The 20033-nt window shown below is 33.4% G+C and overlaps 1 protein-coding gene across 2 annotated transcripts in view; it reads right to left on the bottom strand.

Moving 5' to 3' along the window:
- Positions 1–1913: 1913 nt before the first annotated feature.
- LOC106142897 (mannosyl-oligosaccharide alpha-1,2-mannosidase IA) overlaps positions 1914–20033 on the bottom strand; it is a 60289-nt gene continuing 42169 nt past the window's right edge. The window contains exons 1-10 of one of the 2 annotated variants that reach the window (XM_060945764.1): positions 17512–18135; positions 16068–16286; positions 14399–14578; positions 11602–11704; positions 10594–10701; positions 9800–10027; positions 7148–7286; positions 6696–6840; positions 6164–6280; positions 1914–5853 (exon numbers count right to left, since the gene is read on the bottom strand). In XM_060945764.1, the coding sequence (XP_060801747.1) occupies positions 5704–5853; positions 6164–6280; positions 6696–6840; positions 7148–7286; positions 9800–10027; positions 10594–10701; positions 11602–11704; positions 14399–14578; positions 16068–16286; positions 17512–17862 (1740 nt within the window). In that variant the 5' untranslated portion in view covers positions 17863–18135 and the 3' untranslated portion in view covers positions 1914–5703. Of the gene's footprint in view, positions 5854–6163; positions 6281–6695; positions 6841–7147; positions 7287–9799; positions 10028–10593; positions 10702–11601; positions 11705–14398; positions 14579–16067; positions 16287–17511; positions 18136–20033 lie in introns of those variants that run through there. The other variant, XM_013344837.2, reaches the window with a different exon arrangement.

The raw sequence follows: 20033 nt of genomic DNA, 5'->3' as shown, positions 1-20033 counted from the left end.
AGACCGTGGTTATTGTAGCTTAAATTGTAAGTCTTTTATTTTGAAACAGGTCCTGATGATATTCAATGTTTCAGCGCTTTTATTCAGTAACTTTTTAATTAGGTACAAAGACAGATTTTCCATTTATGTTCGCTATTGCTTTTTCCTAATGAGTTCTCACTAATTTATTATATTAACTTATGGGTATATTTTATTTATTTCTTTAAACGAATAAAAATTTCCGGAAAATTAAACAGAAAAAAATGACCTCAAATGCTATACGATAAAAAATATTGATATAAATTCCCAGAAATTAAAGTCATTTACATAAACTTACATTTCAGCTGAAGAACGCAACTTTCAAACTGCAATAGAACTAAGTTTAGCAAGGCAGGCCGTTCGCCGCTTCGCCCGTCGCGTAACTATTTCAGCCCTGAAGCCTGGCCCCACGTTACAGCACCCTTGGCGTCCCCACCACCCTTTATGGTGCCAAATGGGGACACAGGGAGCGCCCCGCCATAAAGAAAACTGTCTTGACTCCACTAATTGAAACAATATTTGTGTTGCGCGATTTGCAAGACGATCAATTATGAGGTTTGTCCGTCGGTGTGATTTTTGATTTTACGGGCTTTTTAATCAATTGGGTTAATTGCGAACGAATTTCAGCATGGTCCATCTATCACAGACAGAATAGCATATATATACGACATAGTACTACTTTTGTAACTAATATCTAGTACCTATAGTAATGGTGGACGAGTGATTAAAAGGCTCGTAAGACATTACTTTTCTGAGACACAATCGCCACGTCTCAGAGGGCGAAACCAGCAGAAAACTGCAACGTATCTAATCACCTAATTATTTTAAGAAATATTCATGTTATGTAAGATGGATTAGCTTTAGTAATTGTAAATCTGATCGGCAAATCTCCAGTCAGGTCAAAAATGAACCTCAATTCCATCGTTATGCCATACAGCTGAACGTGGCTTTTCAGTATTTCCAAGTCTGCTCTGTCTACCTCGCAAGGGATAAACATACATACATACATATCATCACGTCTATATCCCTTACGGGGTAGACAGAGCCAACAGTCTTGAAAAGACTGAAAGGCCACGTTCAGCTATTTGGCTTAATGATAGAATTGAGATTCAAATAGTGACAGGTTGCTAGCCTGTCGCCTAAAAAAGAATCCAATGTTTGTAAGCCTATCCCTTAGTCGCCTTTTACGACATCCATGGGAAAGAGATGGAGTGGTCCTATTCTTTTTTTTTTTTTTATTGGTGCCGGGAACCACACGGCAAGGGATAAAAACGTAATTATATGTATGTAGTTCTAAAATCTTGGTCTGTTGTCAGGCAAACAGGAACAAGGTCGTTGGGCTCTAATTGGACGCCGGCAAATGTTAGCCCGGGCCATCATGCCGCGACATTTAGCCGCTACGGCGTCGTTACCTTTCGCAGCCCCTTTATTTGCCATCCCTAGTGGGATATAGTTATTGTTTTGTAAATATATAGACAAGTGTGGAAATTTTACTTGTGATACCTTATAACCAGTTTATCTTTTAAATAAGTTTTTCACTTCCGATCGAGAAGTCGAAAATCTTTCATGTTAGGATCATGTTTCTTTTTATTACCTACCTTTGAAAGATGTTGCAAATTTAAATGTGTCAACATCTGCTTGGCCCTAACTTTTTACATGACTCTTGGGTGTTCTCACTGTAAGAACACTGCTAGACCGCCGTGGAATTAGCACTTATGCATCAACCTTTTTCATTCGGACATCTTAACCGTTCAACCAATTCATGTTATCAATTCAAGAGTTAGGGTTTGTTGGCCCTCAGTCAAAATTACTTTATTTATTTCAATTTTTAATTCCGTTTTTTGGTGATATGATGTTCCTGTTTAGTGATTAATAATTTCAATAAAACCACAAAACTTTGTAAACATTTTATTAATAACCGAAAATGTACATTATTCACTTTAAACCCTACAACTTCATAGATAAATTACATAATATAACAGGCAGTAACAACCTCTCTGCGCCAAACACCAGATATTTTTGCCAAAAATATCTCGTCAAGGCATGCGTCGTCATCCATTCATTGAGCTTTCTGGTACACTTCCCTAATTATGTTTGCAATAATTCGTCTATTTTGCATTTAGGCAGCCCTTAATTTGAGACTAAAATCTGCACAAACAAACAGTCATTTGGGTAATATTCAATAAACTGAATTCTCTGTACCCTTTTTGTCTGCGGAGGACTTGAATTGAAAAAAAGTAAATCTGATTTCAGTTTTCATTATTAAAAAAGAACAGTAGTATTTTTAACCAGAAGGAAAAATTACAATGGAGAACGTTTCTTGTAGTTATCATTTCAAACAGAGTAAAATGATCGTCACTTATCAGCGCGCATCGATACAAATGTTTTGTCAATTTGACGTTACAATTTTCGCCAAGTATTAAAAAGAAATTTAAAAAAATTATATCTCATGTAACTCAGCCATTTGATAAGTCAAATTATAATAAATTTTCTACTTACTACATGTTTAGTTCTAAAAAAGAAAATGAAATTGACATAATATAATTTGGATAAGTACATCTGAAAATGTTATGTCATGTGTTTTAATATGAATTATAATTGTTATTATATAATTGGATCAATATTATGCAAAACATTTAGGTAATACACAATCTTAAACATTAATAATTAAATAGTGTAGATGAAGAATATATGTAAAATTGTGGATAGCTAGTTGGAATAAGTGAGGTAGGTTAAAAATAAGAGTTAAAGGCCTGAGTATAAGTACGAGTAGGATAGTTATAATAAAGTGTAGAAAATATATAAAAGTAGATACATGTGGCAGTTTATTTCCGAATACGTACATAAACATAAACAAAACACATTCAACAGACTCGCTCACACAATTAAAATAACATTATACCTAACACAGAAAATCTATCATTATGGTTATTTCTATGACTAAATATATATACATAATTTACACATAATTTAATTATTCTAACATCTAATCGAGGGATTTACCGTATAAATTGTTATTATTTAGTAGTGATTATAGTAACTTTTCAAGTTTCACTTTGCATAATGACATATCATAATTAGCAATTATCATAAAATTGTGGTAAACTCAAACTAAAATGCTTTATTAACAGGTGCAGAAATTGTTTTTTAATATATTATGTAATCTATTAGTCACGCTATAAACACAAAATATTCTGCAGTTTGAATAAAGAATAAGTAAGTCCAAACATTCCAAGCAATGTGATTGATGTAAATAACGTCTTAACCCCAGAAAGAAACTTATAATAATAATGTAATATTTGGACTCCATATCCTGTCGTTTTAAACAACAAACATTAAAAATACACAACACAACTGCTTGCGCAGGCGAGCATTTTCTCGGCAATTTTTTGTGCGTTAAATAAGAAGATGTACAGATTAAACTGCATGTACCCGATGTTTCATATACGTTTTACTAGACAGTTTAAATCGTCATATTCAGAGGGACAAAAAAGCTGCCAAGAAAAGTTACTTGTCTGTGCACGCCTTAACAAAAACGAAGATTGTCTATTGTTATCATAGGCCGGTGTAAATGCACCTATTTATATTATTAAGCTACTTACTACAGTCTTTATACTATACATATTCTACATTCTTCATACGGGGATATGTTTCAATATAAAACAAATTATTATGGTACACTTTAAAACATGACAAACTCTACCTTTTACGAGATCTGTTACATAAATAATAAAATAAACATAATATTTCTTTATCATAATCATAAATAATATAAAATTCAAATAAAAAAATAGTGTCACAATGAATATGTAATGGAAATTCTTATTAATCATACAATAAAACTCAAGGCCCGTCGATTAACAGAAATTATTTAAGGATTATTTCCATAGTACAAACAAAAAAATAATTACGTTGGAAACAGTAATCTACTAAATAATTTAAGCCAGAAGCGACGACAGCAATAATGTAATTTTAAACTTATAAAAAAAACTATGTTAAAAATAATAATTTGTCTAAATTGCCAAAAAATCTCGAGTCATTGCGACATTTAATTAACATGAAATTTCTTTTAATAATTTCTGTTTTTTCTTGGACCTTACATAATATGTTACAATAAAAACGGGAGTTAATGCCTAGGTTCGACAAAGCTTTGTGCAAATTTTAATAATGCCCGTATACTAACTACATTGGTCGTTGGTACGGAGTCGAGCTACACGCAACGTTGTAGCTAGCTAGTTATAGCAATTTGATTCGTTTGCAGTCGGCTCACACACTCGTGATATTGTAATGTGTGATTTGTTAAATGAGCGAACTGTTGTAGATTGTCCTACGGGGCTTAGTATGTAATTAAATTAATATTTTTATGGTATATATTATTACGCGTGATATTTTTATCATAGCCGACCACAAACAAACATCTCAAATCTTTTTTCATTGGCTATCTTGGCAATTATCCACTTGCCATGGGACTGAGCTAATTTTGAAATATATTTTCGTAAAAACATAAACTATTCACAGCTTTCTTCATGTGGTCGGTTGTATTCTAGTCTAGAATCAATCGATTATTATAAATTAACATAGTAATTTATGGATTTATAAATGGCTTATTTATATGTTAATGTATTAATTTTATAAATAATGGCTTTCATAATCAGAGTATAAATTATATAAGTATTTTGGTTCACTAACAAGTAAAGACCGTATTTATTTTTAATATTAGGAAATTCTATACAATATGTTTCGTGAAATGTACTTAAGATGAATGAATATTTTATAGTTTCAGTCTAAGAAACTCTAAATTCTTTAATCTCTTACAAAAATGTATAAATCAATTTAATTTTAAAATTACATTAAGTTAATCTCTTTCGTCTTTTTCTTTAGTAAGAATGAAATTGAAAACGGAGTTTAATTAAACTGATAATTATTTCTACTTATTTGAACTTCGTTACAAAAGTACTGTTAACGGATTTCTCTATTACAAATATCATAACAAAATAAATTCTTATTTCTTATTAAACCATTACAGAGTCTTTAAAAGATTTTGAGCTACAAGTTGTTTGACATTTATTTTGCAAAATTTCTCCAAATAAAATATTTATTCTGAAACGACATGATAAACAATGCTGACTTATTGGTAATTTCAACAAATTACAGTGGCATGAATTTAGTTTAAAATTGACAACACCATATCTTTATTGCGCAATAATATTTTTAACACTTGAGAAACTTTCAGACATTTTCTGAATTCTTGTCAGTATTTTTAGCTACTCCGAGTTAAAATAATAAATAAATATCACTCGCAGATTGTCATAAACATCGGACGGCCAACCAATTACTCGATTTTAAGACTTCATTTTGGTATTATCTTTTCCTCTTATATCAAGCTGCTTAACTTTAAAGTTCTGTCTATCCCAATGCAATAAAATCGTGACGACAATACATATTTAATTTGGTCGTTTAGATTTGAAATGTATCCAACGAAAACATTTATAACGTCGTATTTTTTAACCAGTGTTACTTAACGCTGGGCTACGCAAATACTCATTTACTTTTGATCGTTTTTAGATTTGCGTTTCAACGTCAATAGATCACCCACAATTTTCATTTAAACATCAACAAATGACCAAAAAAATCAAATACCAGATCAAATCATTACCGTATAACAATCCCGATAGTTTCACTGCTTTACACCTGATTGTCTAGTGGCTTGATTGGCTGTTCGTGTTCTCGGTATAGCGGGTTTTTGTGCTTGACGGGGAAAGGATGAGCTTCAGTATTGAACACCCATTGTTCTAACGGCAGTAGGTCGTCGTCGGAGAACAGTAGGTATAGATACTGAAAAGATAATTGTTGATTAGTTATCAATTTACTTATCTCAAAGAAAAATCTATATCGAAAAAAAAAATCACAAAAGAATCGAATCTAAAGGCACAAAATTTAAAATGGAACATCATTTCAAGAGGTTGTCTTTTCATATAAAATGTACAGTTAATATAATTTCAGGAATCCTAGAAAGGATTACTTGCTTTTAATTATATAATTTTATAAATTTTTAATTTTAGCTACATCCCATTCCCGATATAAAATTTTCATCATAATAAGAAAATGTGAAGCAGACGATGATATAACATGACGGTGTGATCACCTTGAGCGTCTCCGCGAGGAAGAAGCTCTGCTGCACGTCGTCGCCCTGCGGCTGCGCGTGGTACACGTTGACGAGGCCCGTGTAGCCGCCGTCCACGCGGCAGTGTTTCTCCAGGGCCTGTAAGCCAGGGGTAGTGTAGTTGCCAATTATATAAATAAAGAAAATAAAATAACTTTGATTGCAAGCATTATTGCGTTCGATCTGACACCACAGTGCTGCAATCTGGCGAGAAACTTTGAGAAACACCCTAAATTAATGAAATACTATAATTGTCAGTTGGACCGATATGTATGGCAATACTAAAATATTACATATCATTTGTCAGTAATAGCTGCGGTTTTTTGGGAATATTTACCTTTGTCAATATCGTCTTGGCTAAATATCAAGTCAATGATATCCTTAACCGAATTTAATTTAATTTAAGAGAGTTATGACTGGATGGAACGAAAGCACCTATGGACAAATCGTGGCAATTGGAAAGATGTAGTCTCTGCCTATCCACTCCGGGAAAGAGGTGTGATTATGCATTTACCTGTACAGCCTCCCAACCCCAGTCGCGGTACTTCTGGTCCTTGGTGAGCCGCCACATGATGAAGTAACTCTCGAATGTCTCCGGACGCAACAGGTACACCTTCTCATTGCTCTTCTGAGCACGAGCCTCCACTGCCGCTGTGAATCTGAGAATAATTTTAGACTTTTTGTAAACCTTTTTTTTAAGACGAGAAAAGTTATTAAGGTGACAGGCCTTATTGAAAGCTTAGTGGGTTTGTAGAACATAGCAAAAGTTTGGAATTATGAATTTGCTTGTATAAATGCATGTTGAAAATTGAAGTTCACTTTATTACACATAATGTCAGAGTTTTGTAATTTATACAAGAATCAACAAACAAAACTATATAATACAAGCAATCAAAATCTTAGTGAATCGCCTGCCACAACCACCAGGTCCTAGGGTATATAGACAGGATAAGGACCATCACATACCTAAAGGCCTCTGGTCCCAGCTTGGTCTCCGAGCGATCGTAGCTCTCGTGACATGTGTGCGTCAACTTCTTAGCGACGTCCATGTACCGCTCTGATTGCGTGTTTTCTAAGGTTGTGGACGCCAGGGCAAACATGCCGCCTGGAAATGGAACAAACAACATTTAATACAATTAAACCTAATCTAATTAAAAAAAGAAAATAAAATACTAATTTATACTTTCTGAAAGAATGTGATCTTGTGGCATGGTTCAATTAACATTTTAAATAAATTCTTCTTATTTTTATTTATTTAAACTTAATGCACGTAAAATGTGCAACAGGTGGACTTCAAGTCTTGATACTACTCTTCTAAAAAAATATACTTATTTAAAAAAGTAGGCGACCATTGTTTAAACTTATATTTTAATGTCCTATATTGCATGGAAAGAAAGGTTTCGAACAAATATCCCTAAATAATTTTGTTTCAAATTTGTTAATGACACTTTTCCGATTAATGTGGATCTTCGGGGTAGTCCATGTTCGGAAGTAGACTTAATGTAGTTAAGATGATGCATTGTTAAGTTAAAATGTATAGTTATGACTAGAATAACATATAAGTTCGTTTCAACATTAGTAATGCCCAGTTAACATATGTAAAACCGAGTGATTCATCTACAGTCTCGTAACAATTACTGCTAAAACAATACGATTCCAATATAATAAGATTGTTCAGAACACAAATGATTACAAATACAAGCTTACGTTAAGTTTTGAATATACATTGCAGCTGTTACCTCAAGATGCTATTGTCATAATAATAATGAATATTATGTTCTGTTTGTAAATATTACATGGAATATTAAAAAAGTTATTGTGTATAGTAAATATTACACATTTAATGTGAATACGTGAGGATAATTCAGGCTGAATTTTGGGATTTTTACGGTGAATTTTTTTTGCGGGGTTGTGCATTTTCTATGAATGGTAAAAAAACTCGCGTCAGTCAGGACATGTATCCTGATCGATTTCACTTGTGGAGGCAGTGTAGGAGTGGAACCCGTGGGGTTATCTATTGACATCGTTAATGTACATAAACATTTCAAACTAGCAATATTTGACCGTGTCCTATAAAGAGGTTGAATTAAACCATCCGTAGATCTTAGACTAAAATTAACTGAAACTATTTACCAACATTGACAAGTTATACGTCTTAACTTCCCTTTTCTAAAATGAACTTCTAAAGTTAACTAAAAAAGGAAAATAAAACATACGCCATGACGAGGATTAATAAACTAACTTTAATATTATTACTAAAAAATAACTATTTTTAAAATAACAAAAATACGAATAATGAAATGCCACCCCGGATTGCGACTAAAAGGTGCCCATTACATATGATTCTTACTTTTTTTACTAAGATCACAAGATTCGACAGTCTGGTGACCCAACCCGTATGTAGAAATCAGTTTTGTGTTTGATAAATAATCAGAATAATAATAGAAAACAGGTCAGCCGGTCGTGGGTAGGTATATCAAATTGTCAGTAACCTTGATTTGCGTGAATGGGTTACTTGTTCGAGCTTATCATTCAGGCACATTGTAACAATTCCTGCAACTTTTTTACTATAAAAGAAAAAAACTAAAAGTTAGCTATTGTTACGGCAGATATTTTTTAAAAAGATAAGGTATATATGACTTATTTAACGATTTATTAATAATTTTAATAAATAATTTAAATTGAATAATAAACATACTCTTCTGCACAAATTTAATTGGTGTGTAAAAACACATTTACCTATTTTTAAATACATATTTAAACATGTGCTTGTCACAATAAAAATTAATGTGCGCATGCTAAACAAACTGATAATGCGAAATTACGCGAATATTACCGAACAATTACATTTACTTGTTATTGTTAAATATTTTTACACCTATGCATACAATATGTGCTTCGTTTTACAATATGTCGTTGAAATAATATTTAATGGATTTAAAAACTTGAGTAATTCAGGCAAAAGTGCTCTTCGGGGCTTACTACTCCGTTAGGGTATAAAGACGTGATAATGTATGTGTGCGTAAAAATTACAGTCGGCATGGTTGCCAGGTATACGGTCGTGAGTAAAAATTTTAGGGAGCAGCGACTATTTCCCAAAGTCCAACGGTATTTTGTGCATAAGAAGTAGCGCTACTAACTACTTGTCGCGTGTTAAAAAATACTCAAGCCGCTAACTAGTAACATGATTAAAATTTAAACGGAATTTGTAACATTTCGCGTACACGCCATAGCAAACAAAGGTAACAAGTAACGTGTAACGGTCCTTCGACGACAACTTTGTAACCGTACATGCGGAGCGAAGCACCTGCGGTGTATAACATAATGGAAGTACAGAAAGTTGGTTCACACCAGAAGAGTATATATTTTTTAAGTCGTCTAAATACCCGGGCATTGTGTTTGCTAAGTCTTTTTATTCGCTGATAGCAAGGTATAATTTTAACTATTCATTCGTGACGATATTTTAAAGACTAAAGTAAAATCAAATAAAATTATCGCATTGTTTTGATGACAACAGATTGTAATAATACTCTACAACTGTTTTAGTACTGTACTTAAAGTAAGTGAATTGTTTTTAGCATGGTCGTCAAAAAAATTGTAACACTTCAATTAGTTTACCTGCAAAGCACGACAGATGGTCCATCTTATCTTCAAACACCCTGCCATACTTCAACTCGGCGAGGTACGACAGTCCTCCTGGCGAAGTCTTCAGCATCTTGTCCAGGGCTGCCTCCATCGCGATGTCGAACATGATTCGCGCCTCGTTGTCGGTCTTCCCGGAAACCAGCCACGCCTTCAGAAGGTACTCGTAGAAGGAGTCACCTAGAGCGCCTAGAGATATGTGCTCTGAAAAAATAATTAAATACACTTAGAAAGATGATATATTTACTTCAAAATAAAGGGAAATTCCAACTATTTCCCGTTGATTTTGTGAGACGAAGGTTATAAACTATCTTTATCTAAGCAACAACCGGAGACCACAAATAATTCCCTGATTTTTAAGCATACTGATTGATAATAATGTAGTTATTAGTAAGAAATTTTCCTACGATCACGCCTCTTTCCTGAAGTATTAGGCACAGAGTACATCTTTCCACTTACAGCATTTTCTGCTATCTTATATTGTTTATTTTACATTTATTATTATTTTCAAGGAAGCTTGTTGTTTACGTAAAGAAAGTGTAAAAAGATAAAATAGGACTACTTTATACTCATGGGAATCATGAAAGATACACAAACCGTAAAAAGAAACAAATCCATACAACAATGTAATGCATGAAGACTCATCGCAAAAAGAAGGAAGTACCTTCTTCTTGCGATGAGTCTTCATGCATTACCACTCGTACGGTCACCTATTTCTGACGTTTTCTATACACGCTGGCGCTATTGCTATTAATATAAAAAGTACATACTTTGACCCCATTGGCCGGTCCGTGGGTTGATGAAGTTCGGGTATAGATCGTTGGGTTTCTCCGCCTTGTACAATACTTTACGGATGCGATCCACCTTGTTTTTGTAAACTGAAATCAAAATAGTTCGTAATTATATCGCTGGATATATCTCAAGGTCTGGCTGAAAATTGGCTGATAAAATTGATGGACCTTTCTAAAACGCAGTGGGGGTGACCTTGTGTTTCATAGAGGTACACCTAGTAGGTAAATTAAGTTTGTAGAGTATTTCTGTATAGATAATATCAGATTTTAACGCCTACCTATTATTACAATTAAAATGTAATAGATTTTTAATTAAACAATAAAAGTCTGGCTTTTTACGCAATAAATTATAGTAAGGAAAATTATAATACAATAAACTCATAGCACTCACTCGTGAACTCCTTGTAAGAGTTCTTCTTTGGAATTATTCAACTTATTATTTACGAAGCCGAGAAAGTAAATCCGACTTCAAAACTGTTGAGTTTGCAAGAATGATTTGGAGTAATGTTTTACTCTTTTTCATTTCTTGTTTTCATTCCTATACAAATTAATCGTTAATGATAAGTATTAAAGCTAGGTAGGTACGACTTCCCCAAATTTATTCCTATTGAATGATGTTATAACAATAATTTTATATGCGCCAAAATAAATTGTTCATAAACAGCTAATACCACTGTTATTCTTAGTGGGAACAATAAAACGTTTCGTCACCTAATAAATAGCGTCAAACCCTGAAAATAAACTTTATTGGGGAGTCCAAAGTAGCCAAGTATAATTCAATGCTATAGTAAGCATTGAAACGGAGATAAAATGAATGTCCGAAATGTACGGCTACTTCATTAACTAATTAGTTGCAAGATTTTACATTCATTAACAAATCAGGTACAAGATTTTACAATCAAGAATCCATCCTTTCTTTTTTAAATTTGAATATATTTTTTCATATTTTATTCTTATTTGCAGTATTAATGACAAGAAAGTGCTTACCATCTTTCCCCGTGACGTCACTGAGGTACGTGAACTCCAAGTGTAGAGTGCCCACTTCCGACAGGATGCTGTTGGGCCCCGCCCAGTGGTACTGTCTGCTGACCTGAAATATTAACGTACTGAGTACTCTATGCTCGCGACAGAATTATTTATGTGCACACAACAAAAGGCCCTCGACGGCACGCACAAGGAGAGGTCAGCAATAAAGGGAATTTTCTACTGAAATTATTGGGCCGTCCTTATACTAAGTGCGTATAATGTGAGTTCGTTTACATCTTCCCAGAAACAAAGGAAAAAAATGTATGTTATATTTATAAAAAATATTTCCCTTTTGTATCTAATGTAAATAATTTTTAGTTTCCGACGTCCTAGGGTTACATAAAAATATTTATTTGCAATGATTAATATTTGACAAATTAAATTAATAAAATTTATAAGCGTGTAGTTTTAGTGGTGATAAAAATTTATTCATTATCAGAATATCCGTTCCCACGAGCACAAATTAAATACGCTAGAATTAAATGACAGGTTGATAAAAAATTGATTTTTTAAACAAGCAAAACTATGTGTGTTAAGTGGGACGATTTAACTCGTTTTAGATCTGATTATTGTACATCGATATGTCTATTTTCATCGGCTGTTTCATAATACTTTTATACTAGTTAAAGTCCATGATAACAAGTTGTAATTAACTTGACATATAAGCAGGTAGATATTAACTATTTTAACGCATCATTATTCAAGACAATTTTACAACAAGAATAAAATTTAAAGAAAATAATGGAAAGATAAACGCATTTACACTGGAAAAAATCTCTTTAAAATAGTACTTATTATCAGAATTTTTATGAATGAACGTTATGGCAGAACTATATTATGAAAGTGAAATTATCCGCTGTGTATACATTTCGCTTGTTCACGGTACGATGCGTGTTATGTAAACACTGTTATTTGATTAAAAAACAACCTATTAAACAGTTACATTATGTTAATTTTATTGTTATTTTACTGTCCTTTTCATTTCTAGTCACGCGGCTTTAATGCTTTTGTTTTCTTCACGTATTTTAATTTTTGATATAACGGTTTATGTATGGTAATATAATTGTTGGCAGGCTCAGACTTATCACTAGAGTATCTTGCAAAGAAAAATTTCATATAAAAAGCCGTAAGCCATAATAAAGCGATAAGGAAAAATATATTTTGAATTGCATTGTATTTGGTAAGGTGGATTTGCTATCTACTATACGACTGATGTTAACTGTTGTAGTTTAAATAGATAACCTTTCAGTTTATCGTCATTTTACGTAAAACCCGCGGGGCATTGTAGCATAGAATTTAAGCGTTTGGTTACATAATATCGACATGATACCGATAGTAATTGTATTGTAGTTGTTTAACATATAAAACACAGTTAAAAAAAGGGAAGTTAAATTTCATTTGAACTACAAATAGTCTTCTGTTTTAGTAGATAGTTTGTAAATAAAATATATATTTTTTGAGAAAATAAACTAGTGCATTGACACCTAGAATTATCAACGGGTATAATAAAACTTATAGTCTTTAATTTACGAGTCCAGACTTTAATACATACATAAAATCACGTCTTTACGGGGCAGACCTCAGGGGTAGACAGAGCCTACACTCTCAAAAAGACTGAAAGGCCAGCTATGGACTTTTTATATAAACTACTGAAAAATCTACCCATAATACTCGAGAAATAAAGATTATCGTCCCTCTCTTTTATCCCGCCCGATTCATAGAGTGTGGTTACCCTATAAAATGCAGTTTGCAGACATGTCTAAGCACATTATCAGTTTTGACCTAATGAAATTGAACTGTGATTAGACTGACAACGTGTACTACTTTTAGTGACACAGTTTAGATATCTGCATAACTGAATGTCCACCGTTATACATTTTTTATATTAAATAGCAAGCAAACATTTGTCAATGGAGTAAAGTGAAGTTATTTCTGTACTATGAAATGTATGTTTTTCGGAACCTATGCTCATAAAATTAACTCGAAGTTCTCTATACTTTAATTTCTAATATCTTTACAGACAAGTAACATAATGGTATGTTTTAGTGACACATGTGTTATCATCAATAGCAGTAACTATACTATTCAATACACTGTTTGCTCTATTCAGGGCGCTTAGCACCTGTTGTGTTCGAACTCGCATACATAATGTATCGATTGACTGGCCCACTAGCTTTGACTACTACAATCCTTAGAAGCTTCAATTGGACGATTATTATGCAGATATACCTTTATATTTACTGCTGCCGTATCTTCGGCTTGTTTGTTTAAATACTGAGTGTAGTAAATATAAGTACATAAGCCGTAACACAAAATAAAGGTTTCTTGTCGTTTGATAAACATAACTCAACGATCTTTAATGTAAAATCAGTGAAATTATGATTTTATAAAAAAAAAATCATGTTCATACAATTTTATCAATGGAGAGTGATGAGATTTGTATATTTTCTTTTCATAACAAGGCACGTTGTTCTTTTTTGCCCATGAGCGAGCGATAAAGGAATGAGCATATTGTAAATGCCATGAAATATAGGGAATGAAAGTGTGTTGCATATTTTGGGCGTGTGTAGTATCTAAATAAAATCACAGATCAAATCATGCTAATTTCGTATAGTTCCTGTAATTCGTGCTACCAACGACTTTGGCTACGGCTACGACATTTCGTAGCCTATTCGTAGCGACACGATCGAATCAACACTTTATTTTCAAATGCTGCTTTGCGTTGTAGGTAGTATCCATTAATATAATGTATGCGTACCTTAGTGGAAGGATTGATAAGCGCGTACGGCAGTCCAGTTGGCGTCTCGAAGGCTGGCAGCAGTGCATCCGCCACGGCCGCTGCCTTATCCCTGAACATTGTATCCCCCGTGAGTGCGTAGCAAGATAGCAGGCCTCCCACGAAGCGGATCGTCGTTTCGAATACCGATAACTCAGAGTCCTGTATACAACAATGATTATTAAATGTATGTTATCAAAACCTGTTCAATGATAGATAGTTGACAGACAGATTTACTTTCTAATGATACTAATGGCCTGCCGCGGCTTCACCCGTGACACACACATAGCCTACATATAAGAAAATGTAAATATGTTTTAAATACTGAAATTTTCACGATCAGTTCAGTATTTGACATACAATCAAAGTTACAAACTTCACCTCTTTATAGTACTTAAATATTAGTATCAAGAGGTAGAAGGAGTTGTTTGCATCCAAGAGAGTTTTTTAAGTCTTCACGTTTTCGTATGTTGTTCTTATTTTATCTCTTTATGTATATTAATGAATACTACGTAATTAAAAATAAACCCGAGCAAAAACCATACCAATTTGATAATTGTTAGAATGATAACAAAACATTGTTATAAGTTCAAAGGGCATCGACAAGTTTTAAATTAAGAAACACTACATCAAGTAGGATATTCTTATCGTAATGATGTCAAGTTTACACGATTGAATTTTTTATCAGTTTCTCGGTTGTATGTTTTTTGTTATAACCAGGAATATGGTATAGAACTTGTTAAAAGAAAATTTATATGATACGTGTACACTAAAACTAGTTAACGAAGCAATAAAAGATTTTAATGACTTGTCTAACTTATAAGGTTAATAATGAGCGGACGGATAATTTCGATGCTTTTTTGTAACTAAGTAGTGGGTTGAAGGACTTATTATAGGTTTAAAGTACTCCAGTCCGCTACTCCGCTTAGTTAAAGCTAAGGTTCTGCGGGCAATATCACCTATCTAAATATATATTTACCTAGGACCTCGCAATGTAAGTTTATCAAAGAACCTACATTAAGCCTCAGTTTTCCATTAGACATACAGCCGCTTAAACATTTGGAGAGCGTCAACGAAATATTTAACTAAGCACTAATGAGTACCATCATTTGAACGGCTTGAGTTAAAGTTTAAATACTCCAGCAATTATGACTATTTGATTCAGTCAAATGTTTAAATATGACTGTTAACATAGATCTCAGAATCATATAAGTCAAATTCAGTAGTGAGAGACCCTTTAATTGCTTACAATCACGCGAACAATGACGGAATAATTAAAATATACGCTCGTTACGCTCAACAGTCGTTGACAAACTCGGCAGTTACATATAACAAGAGTTTGTTAACTAGTTATTGTTTAAGCGCAATTAGTGTATATTGATATCGATGATATGATTCCGAGAATGTTTACATTATATATTTGCAAACAAGGAAATTTTCAAAGAGGTAAACAAGAGCAGGAAAAGTATGAGTTATTTTATATGTTAAAGAGTATTCTGTCAGTTTAATTATTAATTGTCTTCGACAATTTTTCCAAAGACAGCTAATGGAAAATCTATTGAAAGTAAAATATTTATACGATCGCGGGATTAAAGGCCGCCTCCGACCTAAAACGTAGAGCTTATGTTTACGTTTTCATATAAAAACTTACAATCTCAAATATGTTGAAATTCTCAGCTATCCAGTCTCGGCCCTCACGGAACTCATCCATAAGCCCCATGAGATACAAAGTGTCCAGGCCGTCCACGATGGTGGCGCCCAGGTCGCCGCCTCCGAATACGCTGGACAAGTGCGCCCTTTTGGAGATGGGCTTCAGCTCATTCTTGCCCCACGCGTACAGCTTGTAGTTGTTCCACGCGTGCTGCATCATCTGAAAAGAAATAACTGTGTTAGAAATCGATTATAGAAGATCATAACAATTATAGGGGTGTTTCCAAAATCCTCAAATTGACATATATACATATGTGTCTATATCCCTTGCGGGGTAGACAGAGCCTTACAGTCTTGTAAAGACTGATAGGCCACGTTCACCTATTTGGCTTTAAGATAGGATTGGGATTCAAATAGTGACAGTTTGCTAGCCCATCGCCTAAAAGAAGAATCCCAAGTTTAAAAGCCTACCCCTTAGTCGTCTTTTACGACATCCATGGGAAAGAGATGGAGTGGTCCTATTATTTTTTGTATTGGTGCCGGGAACCACACGGCACCGCTATCATCAAATTAAATATTATGAACTTAAAAAGAATAGGTACGACCAGAGTGCGAATTTTTCAAAATTATAATTTAAAACGAATACTTAAGCTATTTACGATATCATAACATAACATGTAATAGTTCACAGCTTAAGTTGTTGCATTTTATAATTTATCTTTAATATCGCCGACATGAATCCAGATTTTTCATTGTCACTTTAATATGTTCATAACTAAAAATTCTGGCCAGTTCTATTTACACAAAATATTATGAATTATTTATTTAACAGTCACAAGTCAAATGTTAACATCTCAAGACTACCTATGTACGATTATTGCGCATAGAAACGAAACGGTTTTTGTGAAAAAATGAGAAATTTTTCAGATTATGCAAACAAATAGGCGACAGCCACATTCACGTTTCAAAAGGGACGTTGAACGAAGTCTTTGAAAAGTCTGCCCGCAAACCTCTCCGGGAACAAGTTTTAATCTCGGCCCGCGAGACGGGCGCGGGACACTTAATGAAAGGATATCGGACTTTTCTCGGGGCCATTAATTATTATTAGGCCCGGAACTTCGCTAGAAAGTCGCCAATGACTTGGAAAAAGTGAAGAGTTCGCCAATTACCCCTTAAAAGACACAGAAAAGATGAAAATTTACATTTGTAAGCGTCAGTTTTGGAGCTAATGTAGCGGAGCGAGATAAATTTGTTGCAATGTAAAACTTTTATTTAATTTTTGTTCTCTGTTAAATTCCTTAATTACATTTTGTAAAAAAAATATTTTCTAGATTGACAATATGACAGAATGGCTAACTACCTACTAGATTTACATATTCGTCAACATAATTGATTTTGAGTTTCCAAAAAGGGAAAATAAAAATATATTAAAAAATAATCCATACCCCAATTATCTGTCTTCTCTTGGAGATTAACTCGTCCTCATTTGCAGGTACTATATTCTGGCCTACTAATAAGCTTATATCTACTGTAGTTTCTGTTAAAATCGGTGTACTTTCCGAGGTTATATCAGCTTCCATTTTCAAGTTCTCTGTAGTAGTATCAGAGACATCAGACTTTGTTAAAATTGTATCTTGCGTTGAAAATGACTGAGAACCTTGGCTCCACGTAAAATTGCCACTACTTTTACTAGCATAAGGTCTGGCATTGACCATTTGCGATGACGTCCAAAATAAAAGAATCATTATGGAAACGCATGCCGTTGCAGCAGTTACAAAACGCAGAGAAAACCGCATTGTTGATATCACACGGACTTATTCTTAAATTGAAGTTCTGAAATTTGAATGTTTAACGTCGTTAACCTATCTTAATCACTAATTTCACGATTGAACCGAACAGCATCACATCACTTCAAAAATGATTGGGCCGGTAAAAAAGGGTTGTCGCGGATGCGCGTGTGTACGGAGACACGAAGATGGACAATGTGAGTTTTTGATTGAAATGCGTCCGCGATTCGGGCGCGTACCGTCGCGTTGGCTGCCGATGTATACGACTGTTTCCGTCGGAGCCCCGCCGCGTTTTCCGACGGCACCGCGCGACGCGGACCACGGAGGCTGGATTCTGTATACTCTGACTTATCTCAGATCGTTTACAAACAATATTATTTTATTTGTAAGGAATTCGCTGTTGACATAAATACAATTAGTGTGTATTGTTGGGTTGAGTCCAGCTACAAGCAGTTATCTTCTGAAAACAGTTTATGTATTAAAATAAAAGTGTGTTATTACGAAACTGTCATGATTTTCCAACGTATTACAAATATGGAGAAGAATTTTAATTCGAAAATATACCTTACCTATAGTTTTAAGAAATATCTTGCTGTAGGAGTATTTTATGATATAAAAATAGAATTCTGTTCATTGCGAAGTAAACTCAAAAGAATAGGGATAAATTTTTTAAATAGTCTGAATTGAATGATCGGTATGGCAATTATTTTTCACTTCATCTTCGGGAAATTGAGAAAAACGGCGAGAATTAAGACTGTGTAATAAAAAGGGACGGCGCAGACGGTGAAATTAATGATTTAAAATACGTCTTATGTCAGCAATAAGTATTACGAGTGATGACGATAGCGTTCATTAAAATTTTCTGCATTAATTCTAATCAAAGAATCCGACGAATCTAAATTTTCTTCATACAAAAGTATACATTTAATAATGAAATATTTTTTAATTGAAAATAATGCGTTTGAACTCAATCTGACTGGCAAGCAAAATGAGGTTGAAAGTGGTGCACGCTACTCAAATAATGCCTATACCTACACCCTTAATAGTTCGCGAATGTGCAGCATACACTACTTATATAATTTAATTTTTGAATTAGTCTTATTTTTTTTTACTTTTGATTGGCTATCAAACATTCTATATTATTATTACAATAATACTTAAATCCTTTGCTGATTTTTGCCATTTATATTTATTGTCATTTCCGATCCGATCACTGCTAATAAGATTTCGAAAATAGTGAATAATCGGGGCTAATTGCCATAAGTTATCATCGATTATAGATTAGGTGTAAAGGTGCTAACACACATTATTTTACTGAAAAATTTCCTGGTGATTCGCATACTTTTAAAGTAAAAACGTTAATTGAACGAAGATATGTACGTCATTTCCTTATGTCTCTTTCATTTGTTATAACTCCCTAATGTCAATGACATTTTCACTACCTACTTAACTTTATATTTTCTTAATATGTGTGTGTTAAGTTTTTTGGCTAAAGAATGTAAGGTTCGAATTCCTTTAACTAACCGAAAAGGTAAATCTTGTAAAACATACTAATTCAACCATATATTATGACAATTTGTGTAGTGTGTAGGAATATATATGCTTACACCTTATAATTACACCTTATATATGCTTATCTAATGAGATGATAATTATCATATTTTATATTATTTGCAAGTATTAAAACTAATCGAGATTGATAAAAAGGATTTGGAAATCTACTTTTCGACTTATTGATAACAATCTTGAACAAATTGTTCATGAATGAAGTCGCTTAATGAATCATCACTATGTTTCTAAAGAAAATTATGAAGATAATGAACCCGGCTTCACACAGAAACTTACTTTGCAACTTATTGCAACATTGTTACTAATGTAGGTAGTCAGTCATTCAATCAACGAAATGTAAAACTCAAAGAAACCTATTACAAATAGAGAAAAGAAAATTTAAAGCAAGTTTAATATTACAATATTGTTGTAAGAATAAAACTTAAAGGATTCACAAGGATGAGAAAATAACGATAAATGAAGAGATACGGTGCCGTAACTACGTGTTTGTTCTCGGAAGTGTAAGTAAATCCCTATCCAACAACATCAAGTTGTCACATAAGCTGTGAGCACACGAATCAAGCTTATAAGTTACAGATTGCATTAAAAATTATCGCAATTTAAATCATAAC

The sequence above is a fragment of the Amyelois transitella genome, chromosome 9 (assembly GCF_032362555.1).
Source record: "Amyelois transitella isolate CPQ chromosome 9, ilAmyTran1.1, whole genome shotgun sequence".
Classification (NCBI taxonomy): Eukaryota; Metazoa; Arthropoda; class Insecta; order Lepidoptera; family Pyralidae; genus Amyelois; species Amyelois transitella.
This window is presented reverse-complemented; position numbering and strand designations above follow the sequence as displayed.